The sequence below is a fragment of the Prosopis cineraria genome, unplaced genomic scaffold, assembly GCF_029017545.1.
Source record: "Prosopis cineraria cultivar Desert tree isolate PC_DT_omini unplaced genomic scaffold, ASM2901754v1 PC937, whole genome shotgun sequence".
NCBI classification, from domain to species: domain Eukaryota; kingdom Viridiplantae; phylum Streptophyta; class Magnoliopsida; order Fabales; family Fabaceae; genus Prosopis; species Prosopis cineraria.
The window spans coordinates 19,237-38,893 of record NW_026556262.1 but is presented as its reverse complement, the minus strand read 5'-3'; the positions used below and the strand labels follow the sequence as shown (position 1 = coordinate 38,893).

Sequence of the window (19,657 nt, the reverse complement as noted above, 5' to 3'; positions counted from 1 at the left end):
CTATGATTATCGTATTTTATATCTATGAATATTTTTAAATCTGAGCATAAACACCAACAACAGATTTCAAATATTTTCACCCTCTCTCTTTTCTCCAAATGGCGACAAACGAATTTCCAATTTTTAACACGCCAAACGACCAAGCTAACCATAAATATCAGTCAGGCTGAGGGCACGAACCTCAGTGACATTCTCGCATTCCTCCTCCATCCATAATCTTCATCCGCCATTTCCTCTCGCAAGAAAGAACAATGAGGAGCTTCAGCTCGGCCTCTCTACTCTCTTCTTCGTCTTCTTCCTTTCCACTTCTTCATCTTCTCTTCTTGCTTCTCTTCTCTTCACAACAACCCACCAATCTGACCTTATACAAGCAGTAATGGCGATTTCATAGACCAGATATGCAAAAAAGACTCCTTTTTATGACCTCTGTGTCGCCACCCTCCGTTCAAATCCTCTCGCCCCTAAACCTGATCTCCAAGGGGTCGCTCTTGTGATGGTGAATAACCTTCTGGCAAATGCAAGTGACACTCTGAATTACATTGAAAGTCTCATCAAGCAGACCTCAGATCAACAATTAGAGCAAGCCTTGGCTTCTGTGCAGAGTCTTATATACCCATCGTCAAGTATACTCTCCCACAAGCAGCTGATGCTGTGAGCCAAGGCAGATTTGGTTTGCCAGTTACTGTGTGTCTGATGCTGCCAAGGAAATCAGTAATTGTGATAAGAAATTCTCAGGCTCTGCTCAGAATCAGTCTCTTTTGGGGGATAGAAATGGGACTCTGCAGAAGCTAGTGGGTGTGTGGCTTCTGCTATAATGAAACTATTACTCAAGGGTTAATTTTTCTTTTACCCCATTTTGGGTTTTTCCTCTTTTTCTCTTCCTCTTTCTGCCCCGATCTAAAGAGCCTTACTCCAATTTGGATGGTTATTGGGTTTGTACAAAAATTATATATATATGTACTTTGAAAGCAGCTATTGTACTATTGTTCAGTCACTCTGAGTTTTCTGATCAGTGTACCATGTCCCTGCTTCAGCATTTTAGTCATAAAAGATTATTAGCATTTTGAATGGAGTGTTCCCCCTTAATTTTGAAGTACAGTTCTCAGAAACGTTTCAAAATGTTATCTTTTATTTGTTTGCCACAACCACTTGCTTAGTTTCTTAATTATATTTTAGACTGAAACATATTTTAAGAGGTAAAATATAATAAATCTTCAAGAAATAGCTAATCTTGAGAAAGAAACTTAGGACACGGCAAGTTTGTCTCAAGCAGCTATCCGAAATGTTCTATTCTCTGCCATTCTCAATCTCTGGTGGTTATTAAAAGATAAGATAGTGGTCATAGTTCATTCAATATATGTGAGTGGGGTTTGAGGAAGATGATGAGTAGAATTAAATTACTGTATGCAAAACAACAAAAAATTCAGTCCAAAGCAAAGTATCTAGAATTTTCTCATCTCAGTGAACGTGAGCATATATTACAGGTGTCGAATTCTTATCAGATGAAGATGATGACGCCTCGTAGGTCAACTTTTCCTTAATATTTCTTTTCTGGTTGACAGACGGAGGTGTCACATGTGAGATCACATGTCTTAACTATTCCTCAACATGTTCTGATTAAAAAGGACCCAAACTGGCACCCCATTTGACACTAACAGGACTCAACCATCTCAAATGGAAACTGAGAGCAATAATGATAATAGGCATACCTTTCGGCCCTTAAAAGAAAACTCTTGTGGTTTCTTTCAAGCCAGGTTAAGTTTCCTTAAAAATGTGTTCCTTTCAAGAGATCAAACAATTACCAGATAGAAGGAACAAATCAAAGTAGGACAAACTGTACAGGCTCTGTCACTAGAAAGAAATAATGACCTGCATTTTAGTTTACTACTAGACTTTAATAACAGTGCGGTTTTTAGCATCTGTAAATTTTTTGCGATGATGAATTGATTAGGAATGGACGGTGGCATCTTTACTAATTAGATTTAAGTTCACGTATTTATATATTAAAAAATAACACAAAAAATGACTAAATCTGAATTCCTTTTTTTACCTGTTTTGCTCTCAATCAGGATGGGTCTGTCTTATAAAGGCAAAGAAACAGAATCATAATGACCATTAGACTTGGGGAGGGTATGGAATAGATGCACCAATAAGACATCATAATGAAATCCTCACCAATTCCCACCCTCTTCTTTCTCTCTCTCTTTTCTAAGTTTTTATGTCCTTAATGGAGGGAATGATATAATGGGAATCAATCTGAGCTTTAAAATTGTGGGGATCGTTGTGTGGCTGGCACAGAGTCATTGTTGCCTTATGCTTTATGTGGTTTCTTTTATTTTTCTCACTTCAATATCACTCGGTGCTATTGCAATCAAGGTGAACCCACAAAAGATGTGTAATGATGATAACTTGCGTAGACCCAGTTTTTGAAAATTAATAGTAAATCAAAACAACCACAAGCAGACATGTAAAATCATACTGAAGTAATGGATTTGATCGTCCAATTTTTGCAGGCCGAGTCCACTCGCTGATTCTTCATAAATGAAGACAAACTGCTCCTGAACCTCGGAAAGGAAAATTTTGTTCCAACATTCGGAAATACTATGCAACTTACAACCATTGAAACAATTAAGCAACAGGAAGTTGCTATCAGCCAAAGAGGCCCCAAAAAAAATAATAAAAAAAGAATTGGGCAAGCCAATGTACACTACCAGCAGTACAGCTATGGCAATTAGGCCCCCCCAACAAAACCACTGATTAATATACAAAAAGTGGTAAGTTACCCACCCAGTTCTGATACCCAGTTTCATGATAAAAGGAGAAGTAATACGTAAACAGACAAAACAGATAAAAGGGATCGTGTCAGAGGAATAAGAACACTAAACCCTCTTTTATTGGCCAAATACTGCACCATTTTTATTCTTGGTAAAAAACGCATTAACCCGAGCGTCTTCTCGTTCGTTCTGACCAATCTGAACTTGTGACCTGCTTTACAAAACTGCAAGACACCATGGAATAGCAAAATTGATGTTAAAAGGCTGCAACATGGTGTTGTGCTGTTATATGAATATAGTTGAAAGATCTACAGCCAGAGAAGAGTATAAGAAGCACGTGTGTGTATTTTACATTTTAACTTACTTGTGAGACTCTATACCGGGAGCATTCGGGCTATTTGCTGATGGATTGAGGGGGTATTGAACTGAGATCACGCCATCATCTACGCTTGTCGATAGAGGAGATCCCTGGAAGTTTGACACTGAACTTCTTCCAGATGGCATGCCTACAAAGAAAACGTATAGGACCGTAAGAGGCAAGAAAGCTACAGCTTCCACAAAATGGCATGAAGGCTCCCATGTCACTGAGAAAACATTGTTCTCAAAACTTAATTTCCCATCTTGCATTCTAAGTTGGTTTATGCTGAAATTTTTGTCTATAATGCTAGAAGTTCAATGATCTTCACCGCACTCCCAGCATCCTATTTATAAGGAAAAGAAAAGACTAGATCCAGTTATTAATTGAGGAAAATGCAAATTCTGTTGCCGGCAAATAAACAGAAAGCATGGATAACAGCATAAACATGGATACTCTTTGTCAACAAAATTCCCTTCAAACATGTTTCAAAATCCGATGAATATTAAAGTATGCCTAACTTGTAGACAGGATAATGAGCTCAACATCTAAAAGGACTGGCTTCTAATGGAAGGCCTTTTGCCTCATTGATCCTTTGAATCCTCTATAATTTTACCATAGCTTAGCAATCCTAAATCAGGATCAAATAAGATGGCCAAAAAAAAAATCAGGATTAAATAAGCAACCATTAGAAGTAGAATTAGAAAATGATAACTACAGTTAAAATTTGAAAACATTGCCTTTGATTAGAGATTACTCATCACACATACGCTACAGTGGTCTCCATTCAACATTGCAGACAAATTACGAACCTCTTAATCAGGAAAATGGAAAGGTCTAGCTCTCCAGATAATAGAGTAATACTAATACTAATGGTCATAGCTAGCAATAAAATGCAGATTCCAAAGTTAACTAAATTGACAAGGTAATAAATTAGTCTAAAACTCATCCCAATAATTGGCAACGTTCCCACGGTTATCTCATCAATCATGCGTAAGCCTATTTCTAATCCCAATTTAGATTTCACTGCACAGTATTAGCAATACAACTATGTATGCAAGATAATTATTTACTTCAATGACAAAACATTACCTTGGAATATTATCACGATGCAAAAGACAATAGTGAAAATCGTGGCAAGTATGCTGCTACTGCCACTGGAAGATGATGATTTAGATGTTCTCATCTTCTTCAAGGCATTCAAGCGCTCTAGTCTAGCACGCTTCAACATGGCAAGTTCAGTTAGCTCCCTGATTAGCTTATGGTCAAAAGCATCCAGTGATGGGGCTCGGGGAGGTCTTGGAGGTTTGGGTGCCTTTTTATTACTGCCCTTCTTACGTTTCTCCTTTACTGGGGTTTTCTCCATGTCAACTGACTCTTGTCCAGAGAATAACTTGTTTGACACATGCTTGGAAATGCTGCTTAAATTCGACTCATTACAGTATAAATTTGGCTTTTCTTCCTTTGTACCAACATCCCCTCCAGAAACCTTAGCAAATAATGACTTCTCTTGTTTTGCAGCAACTGGATTAGATTCTTTCTTTGAGTTGTCTTCTGTTTCAGACAACCCTATTTCAAGATCAAGTTCAGCACCCTTATCTTCTGCATTTAATAGACCCATCCTAATGTCACAAACCTAATGCAATCTATAATCTATCTCCTATTGTCACACAACAAAGTTACAAGAGCCAAAAAATTTCTGCCAAACGCAGCTCCTAACAGCTTCTCTGACATAAAATTATACGGTAAGGACCAACAATGACCAAAACTATCAAGAAATAACTTCTGTTCTACTCACGACCACAACTGAGAATCTAAGAAACCTCAAACTGGCCACGTTTCAATATATATATATATAGATGGCAAATTCTCAGTGTCAACTGCTAGCTGCACAATTATTTCTTTTGAAGCCCTTCTGTCAAAATCTCATGTGAATTGAATATAATTTCCAACCACTCCAATGCAATTCCGATACTGAACTAACCCTGCATTATAAGGTCAAGATTAAACCGGTTATTGGAAATCCAGAAACAGCAAGCTAAAAGCACCATTCACAAATTAAATTACAGAAAAAGATTACAAGAAAAAAAGAAAATCAGCAAAACCCCGACAAAAAAGCAAGGGATAGCACAACCAGAAAAACGTGCACGGTCCCAACAAAAGCACCAAAGTTCATCTCAGACCTAACCACGGAAGGGGGGGAAGACAAGAACAATACTCAATCAATCAACCCCACAAAATGTAGCAAAAACAAATCTCTCACTGCCCACATCATATGAAGATACATTTCGCCTAAAGATGCCAAAAAGTCCCACATAAATCAAAAGATTGAAAACCCACAAAAATCCAAAACCCAACAGCATGAAACTAGGGTCCGCCATCATAATAACATCAAACAACAAACAAACACGAACAAGAAGAAAAGTTGAGAAAAACCTCTAAGAGAAAAAAGGAAGAGCCCCAGATCCGATGATAGGCCAAGAATGGGAGAGTTAAAATCCCAGAGGTAAAGAAAACCAGAGATAATAAACGAACAAGACGGGTAAAGGAAATAACCGGGAAAGCACTGAACTTGCTTTGTTTCCCAGGGAGATCAGTTTGATTCATTCAAAACGCCATATTTATAAACCAAAATCAAAACAAGAACATGGTGTGCCTTGTTGTGTACTATGGAATTGCTAGGAAGCCACCAAGGATTGAAGAAATGCCTCGCCGACAGTTGCCAGCTTGGCATTGTCTTCCGTGGCCCTCAATTTAATCCTTTTTCCTTTTATAAATTCCCCTTATTTAGTCATCTTCATTTTTTCTTTTCCTTCAAAATTAGTTCTTTTTCCTTAAATTTTCCATCTACCTTTTCTTTTTAGAATTTCACTCTTTTTTTTTTGGTAATAGAGTTTTACATTTTTAATCAATCTATTTTGACTCTCAACTTTTAGGGAGGTTATGTGGCCAAAAACGAAAGGTTTTAGGGAGGTTACTGGGTTAGGTAAAAAAATATTTTTTACTATATATTATACTCCTATTTGTCACAAAAATATTATTGTTATTATTATTTAAAAATAATTTTTATTTTTAATTTCACCATTCGTATTTATTAATAGTAGATGATAAAGATGAGACAATAGATATGTAATTCGAATTATTTTATGTTTTTTAAATAGCAAAAAATTAGTACTATATATTTATAAAATATGTTTTATTACAAGCTTATGAAGATATTGAGACTAAACAACTAGCTGGGAAAGAATGGGAAGCCGATGTGGGGTGCAACAGAAACAAATAAACTTGAATAGCTTAAATTTATCTGTCAAATATAAAAATATTTTATCTTATTTTTCATTGCAACTAAGTTATTTAAATTTATTTTTACACTCTTAAAAATTCATGAATGCGTTTTCTTTTATCTATGAATGATACTTATCCTTGATAGAGCACCAAGTATCGATCTCGTTCACATGGGAAATAAGTGTAATTAATGAAGAAATCTACGAATATTTGCAATATATTTGAATCATGTGATTCAATAACTGGCAATCATTTTAATCTTTTAATACCGCATAATAATTACAATGATGAGTGTAAACAAATCGTGTCGATTTCTAAGTTATTTTAGTTTACTTTGTTAATAAATACACCAAATAGTTATATTATTAAGCAGTAAGCAATAGCCTAATTTGGTCAAAAAAAATTGAATATAGAGTTTTCTATCCACTCAAATTAAAGGAATAGCGATTCCTTCATTCATTCAACTGATGAAAAGAATTTGTCAATGTGTATAAAAATTCCATAGAATTTAAACAATTTTTTATCTAATTGCATTTTTTGTCATATAAATTATTTTTATTTATATTTTTTCATTAGTTGTATACCATCAAATATACAAATTATATTTTATTATTTGTGTTTCTTCCTATAAAAAAGGGACTTATGTACAAGCCACAAATAACAAACATATTTACAATTAAGACATGCAAAATAAAGAAATTGCAACCAAATCTCTCAAGACTTGCATGTAATTTGTAGTTGTGATGCAAAGACAAAATTACTTTTATTAAAATATATTAAATTATATCTAAAAAAAAGTTGCATTTGTATTTATAAAATGTATAATATGACTTGTACATTAAAATTTTTTATTTATAAATTTTGAAGTTGTAGCTGTTATGAAGAGTAAACATAATGTTAGTCTATTATTTATAAAGCAAAAAATATGATTAGTGAATTAAAAATTTTTATTTATAAATTGTGAGGTTACAATTGTAGGTGAAAAATAAATATGACTTCAATTTATTATTTATAAAAATTAAAATATAACTTGTAAATTAATAATTCCTTCTTATAAATTATGAAATTACAATTATAAATAAAAAGTAAATATGACTTCAATATATCATTTTTAGTAAGTATGAGCATAAAGATCTTTTTACTTAAACTTTCAACTACACTTAGGTACCAAAAAATTTAGTTATATTTTTATAAACTAATACTAATTCCACCGCATGTTACATGGGAAGCATTTGATACAAGTATCATTATACACACACACACAAGTAAATATTAACTCCATGGTCTCAATAAAAAAAATGTTACTTGAGGAAAAATCTTATTTATAAATTACTTTTAATATATTTTATTAAAATTAAGAAAAATCTTAAAACACATTTACTTTACCTAAAATTTTAATAAGTTTTCCACCTTGCCTTCATTAAATATATATATATATATATTTATATTAATAATATATTATTTCTTTTTAATATTCAATGAAAGTAAGGCGAAAGGAGAAATTTTTGATAAAAATTTAATAATGCTACTTATAAAAAGAATAAAAAAAATTCTCTTCCTGGCCTAAAAATTTGCCCCCCTAAATGGACAAAAAACTAACACTTAAATTGTACTCAATTAACATAATTTTTCAAATAAATGTTACAAAAATATGATCAATTTTTTGAAATCTTTGAAATCTCCCCCCCCCCCCCCCAAAAAAAAAGCTTAACTTCTCCTTGTCGTCAAACTACTGCTGCTAGTTAGTTTCTATGAAAATAAAAATACAAAATGGCTCTCTAATAAAAGTATTCAAAACTAGTTTAAACTGATTATATCAAATCAAATCAAATTAAATTGACTATGAATAATGTTTAATTTAATTTTTATTTTGACAAAATAATTAACTTGATTTGGTTTAAATTTTTGTCTCTTGAAATTTGAACCAAACAAAACCAAATCTTATTATATCTATTTTATATAATTTTATAAATGCCTAAAGTTTTTTCTTTTTTCCCAAATTTTTTTCCACAAAATTTTTCCCAAATTTAGTTATCTGTAAGTTATTGGTTAAAATATGTTCCAATTAATTAAATATTGTCCATAATTATTTATGATTATTTTTTAATTTTATAATCACTTGTTTTAAAAGTAAAATATTAGTTTTCAAATAGTTAAATATACTAAATAATCGTTAAAAAATATTATTTTTGTTTTCAAGATATTTTTTCATTAAAAATACTAATTAATAATTAAAATTATTAGTTAAAATGCCCGTACACATTGATTATAAAAAAATCTAAAAAATAAATTTAATTTAAATTTAAATCAAACCATTCAAAAATCAAACGAAATTGATCTGGAAAAAGAAACTGAAAAGATTTCAATCTTTGGTGAATCTATTGGTTAGATTTAATTTGATTTTTCTTCAAAACCAAATCAAACACATAAACACCTTTATTGAGGTAGAAAATGCGTTTGTGACGTGGAATAATCCTTTAAAGCTGAAGATCCAATTATTGAGGAGGCTCATTTGCATGATGATCACGTGGGGTGTACTCCCACCTAATAATTTAATAGTATCTAATAATCCAATAAATAAGTTACAATTGTATGTGCACATTTATAGTACAAGATCCCAGATCAAGGACACAATTTTATTTATTTAAAATTTTAACTTAAGAAGACTTTTATTTATTTATTCAGTTTTTTTTATAAATCATTTTTACTAATCCTATCAATGTAAATATTAAAAATAAAGAAATAAAAGTATATAAAATTCTTAATATACCTTTATAAAATAAATTCAAAAATAATATCATATTAATTTTTTTCTTTTATAAATAATAATTTTAAAAATAATTTTTAACTATTAATTAAAAAGTTGCACTACAATTTATAAATAAGATTAAATAAATTTTGTAAAATGTGGCTTATAAATGAAACTTGATGAAGTATTGGGCAAAATATGACACGAAAGAAATTCATCACTTGTGGTGGTATAAAAATTATTTATCAGACTACAAGACACGACCATGTTGCGCTGCCGGCAAAATTATTTATCATTGATTTATTGATTTAAGTTACAGATTGATTATTAACAAACGTATGAGAATTAAAAAGGAAATCTCTAACATGGTTTTAGCTACGAAGGTTGAAAAAGTTTCAAAAGTAGAAACGGTACTTAAAACTTGAAAATAGCAGCACCACTTGATGGCTTGGAGGCAAATACATAAAGTCCAAGCTCATTCTTGTTGATTACCCCCTTGTCAATCCTAGACTGGAAAAATTGTTCCTGCAATAGATGTCCAGAATCCAGCATTATTAACCACATGTTAATTCCAATGATTAAAAACAATGTCTAAGAATTATCAAGAGACCTTCAAATTTAGGATATATTGTGGGACCAGGCTCTCTTTCACCAAAGAGACAGTACAACCACCCCATCCGGCCCCGGTAAGCCTCGCCCCCAGAGCGCCATTTTTGCGGCATATGTTTACAAGTTCTTCCAATTCTGGACAGCTGATTGCCAAAACAAGCAGAGAAAAAACAACATTAAAAGTAGATCATGTAAAGAAAGACCACATTGTTCAGTTTTATGAGATGATTTGGTTTGAAAGTTTTATACGATAGATAATACCTCTAAAACAGCAAGCATACAAAACAAACTTTCATGATTGCAATAAGTTAATAAAGGAAGAAGCAAACTTATCATCTTAAAAAACAAGCAAACAACACATACCTGCATTCATATAAAACACTGCAGCTATAATGGCTCTCATTCATCAAGTCACCAAGCTTTTTGAGTGTTTCAGCCTCACTGAAAGATAATGCATCAATGAGATGTTAAAAAATTTGACATCCTTAAAAAAAAAAAAAAACAGAGACAGAAAGAAAGAAATGCAATTCAAACCAGAGATGAATCATCAAAAGGTTTTAATGAAGATAAAGAAATAAAATGTCAAACAACAGTGTAATCATACAGATTTCATCATAGGAGAAGGCCCTCATCTAAATGTAAATGATTAAAGCTGGGCAGCATTTTGCAAAAAATTGCAACAAAAACATTTCAACGTCTCCAAGTCAAGGCAATAAAAATGGCAGGATATGTCATCAATCCAAGAGTTTTTTAGCACATCAATACAAGCTTCAATATTCGAACTTAATCATTTTACGTTAAGGACTGCCAAATATTTAATCAATTTTTCAGCCCAGAAATATCTATTGCTTAAGTCATGCAAAAATCAAAGAGCATTTATGGAAAGATAAGGCTGTGACCACTTCCAGAAGACTTACCTTAAATTTGACGATACAATGTCCTTGAAAGCATGTACCCTCCTGGCTTCTGAGTACACATGGGCAGCTCTCTAGACGCAAAACGTATCAGAATTATATCACACAAATTGTAGCAACAAGATAGTAAATCGTAAAGAAATAAATTATAATTGGCACCATGCAAAACAAAAGCCACAAGAAAATCATAGATGTTAAACAATTAGAGCAAGTAATACATGAATTCCTTCCAGATACCAACAAATAGCCTAGCAGCAGTTATAAATAAAAATCCAGAATTAACATGGAGGACTAAGCATCAAGCCATTGGACAAAACGGTTAAAAGTAAAAAGGAAAAGCACTTATATAAAGATCTCCACATTGAGGGTAACTTCCCTAAAGGGACTCATAAGAAATACCTGATGTAACTTGTAGTGCTTAGCAACTTTTAGAACATCCAAATAAGCTGCATTATTGCCCAAAAATGAGGTAAGCTTTTCCCCAGTAATTTTCTCAATCTCTTCAACTGCATATGGCTCTTCCTTCAAAAATTCCTGTATCCAAGAGATTTTATCATAATTTAAACAAAAACGTAAACTAAATAAATCCGTATTGATCAAAACAGCATGTTATTTTATGCTCAGATCAGAAGGATTTTAAGAATTAGAAAATTCAACCGACAGCGAAGGATTTCATAATGCCACGTTAAATTACCTTGACAGCAAGGACAGGATCAGATGAATTATGTTTACCAGCAAACGTTACACATAACCCTTCTACGTCAGACAATGTTTTCACTTTTGATATTGCCTCCTGTGGCTTCATTCCCAGTTTTATGCCGAGCACAATCTGGAGCAGCATTCGATAGCACAAATGTGAGCTTGAAAATATAATTGGCAATAAGGAGTCAAAAGTTACAGATCTACCTAGACAACTAGCTTTCTATTAGTATGGACACAATGAGACCCAAAAGAAAAGCTAATTCAAAGCTTAGAGCTAGAGAGAGGGGGAATGATATGGCATTGGCAATAAGGAGCTAAAAGATACAGATCTAACTAGACAACTGGCTTTCTATAAGTAAAATGGGACCCAAAAAAAAAAAAGCTAATTCAAAGCTTAAGGACTGAGGGAAATGATAAGGTAACACAGACAAAGGAGAACAGAACAAGAAGGTTGACTCTTGACTCCATCCCACCCCTTCTCACCAGCTTTATCATAGTCCACAATGTTTCAAGTAATGACAGTTGAGAGCAAATACAAACAATCTTATCATAGAGTACTTACAGAAGCCAGACGACATTCAACAACCCTATTATTATAATTGGTAGCAGCAGTCACAGCCTTTTGAGACTCTGCTAAAGAATGGGCAATTACGAAAGTCCCACCAGCAGGAAGTTGCACATCCGTAGCACGAATGGGGTTGAAATCAATAAGCTCAGCAAACCCAGTCTTGGCCATAACAGAGATTGCCTGTCAAATAAAACCCAAAAAAAAAAAAAAATCATTGGTTTTAGCACAATGTTATAATGGTTTAAGAGCTCTACAAAACCCATATTGGGGAAGCCCATGCTGAAATCCTAAACTATAATAGCAATAAATCAATTATGAAAATACCTAAGATAACACTTGATAGAAATCAAAACAATGCAACAGACTTGCTTTAATAATGAGGCCTCAAACACATAAATTTACCAATAATTAGTCTCTAAACCCTCAATTTCATTTCCCATTTAAATCGGATTCCAATTTGTTACCGACAACAACTCAGCTTTCAAAAGTTGAATATCTGATATTGTATAGCCTTTTTGGCCTAAAAAGAACGTAACAGAAAAGGGTAAATGAAAAAACGAAGTCTATATTAGATACTTGAATGTCTTTTACGTTAATTTATTATGAATAATATAGAACAAAGAGTATATCCTATGAACATCTCAGCTGCTTTACTAGAATCGAAGTTAAAAGTTAAAACTAATCAACCATTAAAATTCATGAGAAAACACCTACAAAACCAAAAGAGGCAATACTTGGGAAATTACTTGAAGAAAAAGACCATGATAGGACAAGCCACCGAGACATAATCAAATTATATATAAAAAGTAGCATAACTTAAATGAAAGATGTCTACAACCTGATCCATCCCACCAGATTGTGTTCCAACATGCCTTTCACATTCACAAGTAACTTGTGCAAGTTCTTTCTGCAAACAATATGAGAATGTTAGAACTTATGAAACATAAATTGTCGGACAAAGAAGAATATCAAATATACTCTACAGAAAAGCATGCTTCCAATGCAAGCATGGGGTAATTTTGTCCATGTCAAAGGTAATTATAAAGTATGATGGTAGTAGGTAAATTACAAAGGCTAAATTATTCCCCAAAACGATGAAAGTTTATCTCATTCTAATACAAACACTAACTAACTAACTATGTATGTTATTTATAATCCATGAAAAAAATAAAGATTCATATGAATTCAGTTTCAATTGTCACAAAATTTAGGAAATAGAAACAAACTGCAAGTGAAACTCCAATAATACAATCAAACCACAAGTAAACCGATATCAACTTTTACCTACATTCCAAACATCCAACTAAAAACACTTGTTCCTTGTCAAATTGAAACATAAAGAGATATCAGGATCATTAATGTAGCATCCACATTGTTCCCATTCACGTGACATAGATGTGGTAGAACGAAAGTGAAAGCCCTCAAAGTACAAACTAGAATCCATGACTTACCTTTGCAAAATTCACTCCAAAGGCAGCCATGATGGCAATTGTAGAAGAACAGACAAATGCTGCAGAGCTTGATAGCCCAGAACCTGTATAAACAGTTTATATTGTTTGTTGAATTTAACTCCATCTACAACGAAAGACTTTCTGTCATAGTATTGAAGATGATGAAAACAAACCCTGAGGAACTATTCCATCAACAAGAACATCAAGTCCAACTTTTTTACTAACATCCACTCCTTTTGATTTTGCATATTCGTAATAACCTTTGTACCTACAAAAACCATAATGTCAGCGTAGAATAAATTAAACGGTAATGAACAGTTATTGTATGCAGTGAGCACTTTCTTTGAAGACAGGATTTAGGCTCATCAGATACTTATAACTATAGACCTAATGGCTAAAACGAAATATATTTTTTGTCAAAGAATGGATCTGGAGGGGGGCAGGCAGGGGAAAATTAGGACTGATTTTTCTTGTAAATAATGGGGAAATTAATTCTAGCTCGCATTTTTCTTTTTTTTTTTTCTTTTTTTCTTTTGGAATTTGAAATTAGGCCCCCGACATACATAACTCTAGATCCGTCCCCAGTCAGACTAGATCGAACAGCACATCATAAAAATTCATCTAAATTGCAACAGAAATATAGAATTTTCTGACTCACCCACATATGAAATAATGGCCCCATTTGTGATTCTTCAAGTCGAGTGCCTATGTAAAAACCCAAGCAACAGCAGATAAATTAGCAGATGAATTTGACCGGAAATCTTAACCATCAGAACAAGCTTATTTCCAAAATGTAAAATAATGAAGCACGATGCATTCCTAAAGGCTCTTTATGTTATCAGTGTTTTAACTTTGAGGGTAAAACCAACAGGGTCCCACATTAATAGGCAGTAAAGTGGAAATAGACGTAAAAACCCACCTACCTGGTCAGGATCAGCTGGATAAATACACATACTATGTTTTTCATCATTCACGTTAGCAATTCTAAGAATATTGTCGGCATTATTTTTCCGAATTGCCACGATCGTATCTTGCCGAATTGCCATCGGCAAAACTGAATATCCTTCGTAGTCAATATGCTCCCCGATTAAGTTCACTCTACCTGCAACCCACAAAACACAATAAGTTTTCATAATACTAGTAATCAAGAAAAACCAACAGCTAACGAGTTATAAGTTTATAACAATCATACGTTCTTTTTTTCTCAGGCGATCCAATGTTCGATTTTTCTCATTTTTCTCATAGTTAAACGATAAATAACAGATAGAGAAAGAGAGGGGAAGAACCTGGTGAACGGGCGAAGAGTTCAGGAGGATGACCGAAAACTTTTTGAAACTTGGACTTCAAATTGTCAAAACGAAGCTTGGCCTCTTCGAGCTGAGATCCTCCACCATAGACAGGGTCCAGTGAAGCAAAAATAGGAACCGGAAGATCTTCGTGTTTCGCCATCGTTGCAAGAGGACTCCGCACCCGAGATTTCTCTATCCGCTCCTATAGACTCCCTCGAGAAACTTTTGCCGAGTGCACCGAAGCCTGCATTATTGTATCATCATTCTAAATAAAAAATACATTAAAACAGTTTCATATTTGATTGATTGTTTAATAGCTTAATACAGTTTAATTTGAGCAGATTTTATAAGATGAGATGATATTTATTTTATAAATATTTTATAAAAATGGATATTTATTTTGTTTGATTACAATAATAAAAATATTGTTATTTAAATATTTTTAAATTTTATGATATATTTATAAAATTTTAATTATAAAAAATAATTTATTATTTAGTTATTTTAAAATTTTATCATACCTTCATATATTTTCATTATTTTTATAGAATTATCATTTACCTATTGCGTCATATTATTTTTTAAAATTAATTCTTTAGAAAATAATTAAAAATATATTTTCTTTAAATTTTGATTATTTTAAAAATTTTAAATAAATATCATAAAATTTTATAAAATAAGCTTTTTTAAAAAAAATAAATGATTTTTTATTTAAAAAAGTAAGCAAAGAATGTGTTATCTGTTTGTTTATATCTTGTATAAAGGTGGAAATACGAAGAAAAACATGAATTACAGTTATAATTAATAATAATTATTATTATTATGGTAAAAGATTACAATTATGATAGAATCCGTTTTGGGGGGAAATGATTGCGAGGATGAGTGGGATGTGACTTTGGATGAACTGCCACGTGGAACTGACATCGATGATCCGCTCCAACTTTTCAACTTTCCTTTTCTAAATTAAAATTTTGGAAAGTCAGCCTATGTTGCGAAATTTAAGGTTAAATTTCAATTTAGGAGAAAATTCTTTATTTTATATAGGATCACGCGCTGGACTCGTGCCAAGTTAATTCAATTAACTCACAGTCTAGTTTGTTTCTTTTTTATGAAGTATTTATTTTTTATAGTATTAACATGCTATGCCTAGCTGCTAACAGATCAATGTTAGAAATTATGCAGTGGTGATCAACTGTGGCTGGTATTTCTCCTTTCAGGATCAAATCATGACCCATTAAAATAATTTTTTCATAAATGAAGAAAAGAGAGTCGCAGTCAAAACCCTGTAAAAGAAAGCAAAATTAGGTCAATTCATCAGAAGAATATCCATGCCTTCTTAAAAAAAGGTCACTAGAAATATTAACGTCAAAATCAGGATCCCGGACCTATGTTGGGGGCAATTTAAAAAAAGAAATAAATTTAAAATTATTTTAATAATTTTAAAAAATCAATTGTTTTACTAGGTTTGAGTTAAACATATTGAAGAATTTGAATCTGAATTTAGAAAAAAAAAATCAATAGATTTAATGTTCAAAATGTTAAAAAGATATGATGCAAATTATGAAAAAAGGGTACTTCCTTCGTTAAAAAATGTAAGGCATTTTTAACCGAATCTCACCCCTCAATAAAATAGTTACCCACTTTTCAACTAACCTTATCTTTTTACAGTTACCTCTATTAAACACTTTACAATAAATATCAAGTCACTATCAATAGAGACACTTTTGAAAAAAAGATAATAACTACATCTCAAAAGATTAAAAATGTTTTATATTTTTTAACATCTGACTTCTCAAGAAATATAAAAATGGAGGGAGTACAAAATCTAAAATTTCACAATCATATAGTATGTATTTTTTTCCAAGTGAAGGGAGCATATGCCTCCTCATTTCTATGTGGCTTGGCCACTAATCAATTATTGCGAGGCCCTTGCTATGCAAGTCTACTTGTGTGCTAATTTTCTTCCTTGAAAACATGATCCAAATAACGATTCAATTCTACAAAATGGTGTTATTAATTTTCTTGATATAATTGATGAACAAGTAGTTTTGGGCATCTTTCTACTGAACAAGGAAGATAGCTTCAATATACTTGCAGTAAATATTGACTTGAAATTAGGGATGTTCATGCTTGTTTTGATAAGGTTGGCTTGGCTCTATTCCAATCATGTCAAAATAAATTTATCCCAGCCTGAAAGAAAACAAGATGGAACAAAAAAAAAAAGAATCCGAGATGAGACAAGACACAAAAGCACAATATTAGATAAAGTGACAATTAACATAGGATACACGGACTGATTTGACTTTTTTTATAAAGAATTCAATAAGAGGATCACGTTTGTGTTGAGTATAGGCTAGTGCTATAGTTTATTTATTTAATGTTTGCACATATATATATATATATATATATTTGTTAATAATATAGAAATATTTTTTAATAATATGTAATAGCTTCAAATATCTCAACTAGAAAGAAAGAACTAGTGATTTAATATTGTGTTCGGTTAATCTATTTAAGTTGTATATAAGTCAATGATTACGTTACTATTATGCTTGTTGCTTGGAGGTTATTTGTAGTTGTTGTGTACTTAATTTTAATATGTATTTGTATTTGTTTACTTCAAATTGTAGTTATTGTAACTAAATAATTGAATTCATGTATTCATGTTATTTTGATTTTGGACTTAACAAATTATATAAACATGTTTAAGTCATTTTATTCTTTCACATTTTGTTTGCTTTACGGAACTGTCCTAATCGTGTCCTAATCAGTACGAAGTAATGACAATTGAGAACAAATAAAAATCGTGTGATAAGAGTACTTACGAAAGACAGACGACATTCTACTACACTATTATTATAATTAGTAGCAGCAGCGACAACCTTTCAAGACTTTGCTGAAGAATAAACAACTACAAAACCAATTGATTATGGAAGTTAACGTTGAAATCCTAAAGTGATAAATCAATTATGAAAATACCAAATATGACATTTGATAGGAATCAAAACGATGCAACAGACTTGCTTTAATATTGAGATCTCAAACACGTGAATTTTACCAATAGTTAGTCTCCAACCCTCAATTCCAATTCCCATTTAAATTAGATTCCAATCTGTTACTAACAACGTATCAATTTTCACAAGTTGAATATCTAATATCGTATAGCCTTTTTGGCCTAAAAAGAACATAATAGAAAGACGTAAATAGAAAAAGCAAAGTCTATATTGGATACTTGAATGTCATTTACAGTAATTGATAATGAATAATATGGAACAAAGAGCATATCCTATGAACATCTCAGCCGCTTCACTAAAATCTCTGTTAGAAGTTAAAAGTTAAAAGTTAGTCAACCACTAACAATCATGAGAAAACACCAATGAAACCCAAAAAGCAAATGCTAGAGAAATTACTTAAAGAAAAAGACCATATGTTATGAAAAGCCACCAAGACAACGAAACTATATATTGAAAAAAGTATAACTTAAATGAAAGTTGTTTACAAACTGATCCATCCTACCAAACTGTGTTGCAACATGCCTTTCACATTCACAAGTAACTTCTGCAATTTCTTTTCGTGAACAATTCGAAGATGTTAGAACTTCGAAAATATAAATTGTTAGATAAAGAAGAATATCAAATATACTTGAAGTAAAAGCATGCTTTCGGTGCTAGCATAGGGTAATTTTTTGTCATTGAGAGGCGTTTAATTCACTTAGCTGAGGTAGTTGAATTGATTTAGCTGTGGTATCGAGTTCAAGGTTTAGGATATATAATCACATTAAATAAATATATTAAATGTATCTTCGAGATACCCGTAAGATCATCATTAGTAATAACAGTCCCACATATTGATGATTTATATTAGTTTAAATGGGTGGTGATAATATCCTCAAGTTTTTTAAGATATTGAACGATAGAATTAAAAAGGGATAATTGTGTTCATGTAAAAGGTAATTATAACATATAACGGTAGTAGGTAAATTACAAAGGCTAAATTATTTCCCAACTCAGATGATATTTCATCTTATTCTTTAATAGTATTAGACACTAACTTCCCTTGGGTTCATACTTCTTAATTGCTTGCTAGTTTATTTGGAGAAGGTGTAATGAGAAAATATTTTAAGATAGAGCTATAGCAAACACAATCGTTATTGCACAAACCTTGGTTATTATTAATACTTTTATAGATTGTTGTGGCAAATTTAAAGGTACTATGTGCAGGTGTGATCAACTTCGCAAGTGCACAAAATTGATGTAATAATAAATTTGGTGTATTTTGAGTTAAACCCAAAGGAAGATAGTAATCTTTTATTATTTAATAAAACAAATAAGGATTTTTTTGGAAAATATTTAAAAATTAAATAAAGCAAACAAATAAGAAAATCAATGAAAGTGATGAAACCGACCAATCAGATAAGCACTAAGGATCATGATTCACCTATCATAATAGATTATCTTAATTTAGTTAATTATCTTCCTTTCTTTTATGGTATCAATCGTTCCTAAGATGTCGTAATTATCTTTCAGTATATTAGATTGAATTTTCATTAGAGTTAAATCTAGCTTTTGCTAAATTCTATTATCTAACTAAACCAAGAAGCTACAATTTAAGTCACCACAAACTTTTAAAATATTTATAATTTAATTATTTGTGTTTATCTCTCTATGTTTGGGGTAAAATTTTCACCTTTTAATTCATCAAACTACCCACAAACAATTTATATGCTAACCATATATATAAAAAGTAATTAAAATCAGAGAGATAAATATAAAAGCAAACATAAATTTCATAGACAAAAATTATTATTTAACAAGAAAAATAATTAAAACCAACTAAATAATAAAACTCATCCGATTAAGGTTACTCCCTCTCTTGACTAGGAGTTTAGTAAGAACTTCTAAAGTTAAAGCTACAATCCCAAATATAAAACATGAACAGATTCTAAAGAATAAAAGAAGAGA

General features: G+C 31.7%; 2 protein-coding genes and 1 pseudogene across 4 annotated transcripts; 1 reads left to right on the top strand and 2 right to left on the bottom strand.

The window, feature by feature from the left end:
- The first annotated feature begins 161 nt into the window (after window positions 1–161).
- On the top strand, window positions 162–1,086 carry LOC129298845 (cell wall / vacuolar inhibitor of fructosidase 1-like; annotated as a pseudogene).
- A 1,428-nt stretch (window positions 1,087–2,514) lies between these two features.
- LOC129298847 (uncharacterized) lies at window positions 2,515–5,853 on the bottom strand. Of its 3 annotated transcripts, none has more exons than XM_054937289.1 (4): window positions 5,566–5,853; window positions 4,222–5,114; window positions 3,139–3,280; window positions 2,515–2,998 (listed from the first exon to the last, which is right to left on the bottom strand). In XM_054937289.1, the coding sequence occupies exons 2-4, from the start codon at window positions 4,748–4,750 to the stop codon at window positions 2,938–2,940; spliced, it is 732 nt and encodes a 243-aa protein (XP_054793264.1). In that variant the 5' UTR covers window positions 4,751–5,114; window positions 5,566–5,853; the 3' UTR covers window positions 2,515–2,937. The 3 variants fall into 3 exon arrangements, with proteins under 3 accessions (XP_054793264.1, XP_054793262.1, XP_054793263.1); XM_054937287.1 differs by having other exon boundaries at window positions 5,686–5,853; XM_054937288.1 differs by having other exon boundaries at window positions 5,702–5,847.
- A 3,578-nt stretch (window positions 5,854–9,431) lies between these two features.
- Window positions 9,432–14,932, bottom strand: LOC129298842 (galactokinase-like). The gene is made up of 13 exons (XM_054937284.1): window positions 14,694–14,932; window positions 14,331–14,509; window positions 14,066–14,112; window positions 13,581–13,675; window positions 13,408–13,490; window positions 12,795–12,863; window positions 11,951–12,136; window positions 11,381–11,515; window positions 11,086–11,220; window positions 10,690–10,760; window positions 10,136–10,213; window positions 9,774–9,915; window positions 9,432–9,688 (listed from the first exon to the last, which is right to left on the bottom strand). The coding sequence occupies exons 1-13, from the start codon at window positions 14,854–14,856 to the stop codon at window positions 9,578–9,580; spliced, it is 1,494 nt and encodes a 497-aa protein (XP_054793259.1). The 5' UTR covers window positions 14,857–14,932; the 3' UTR covers window positions 9,432–9,577.
- Between the last annotated feature and the right edge of the window lie 4,725 nt (window positions 14,933–19,657).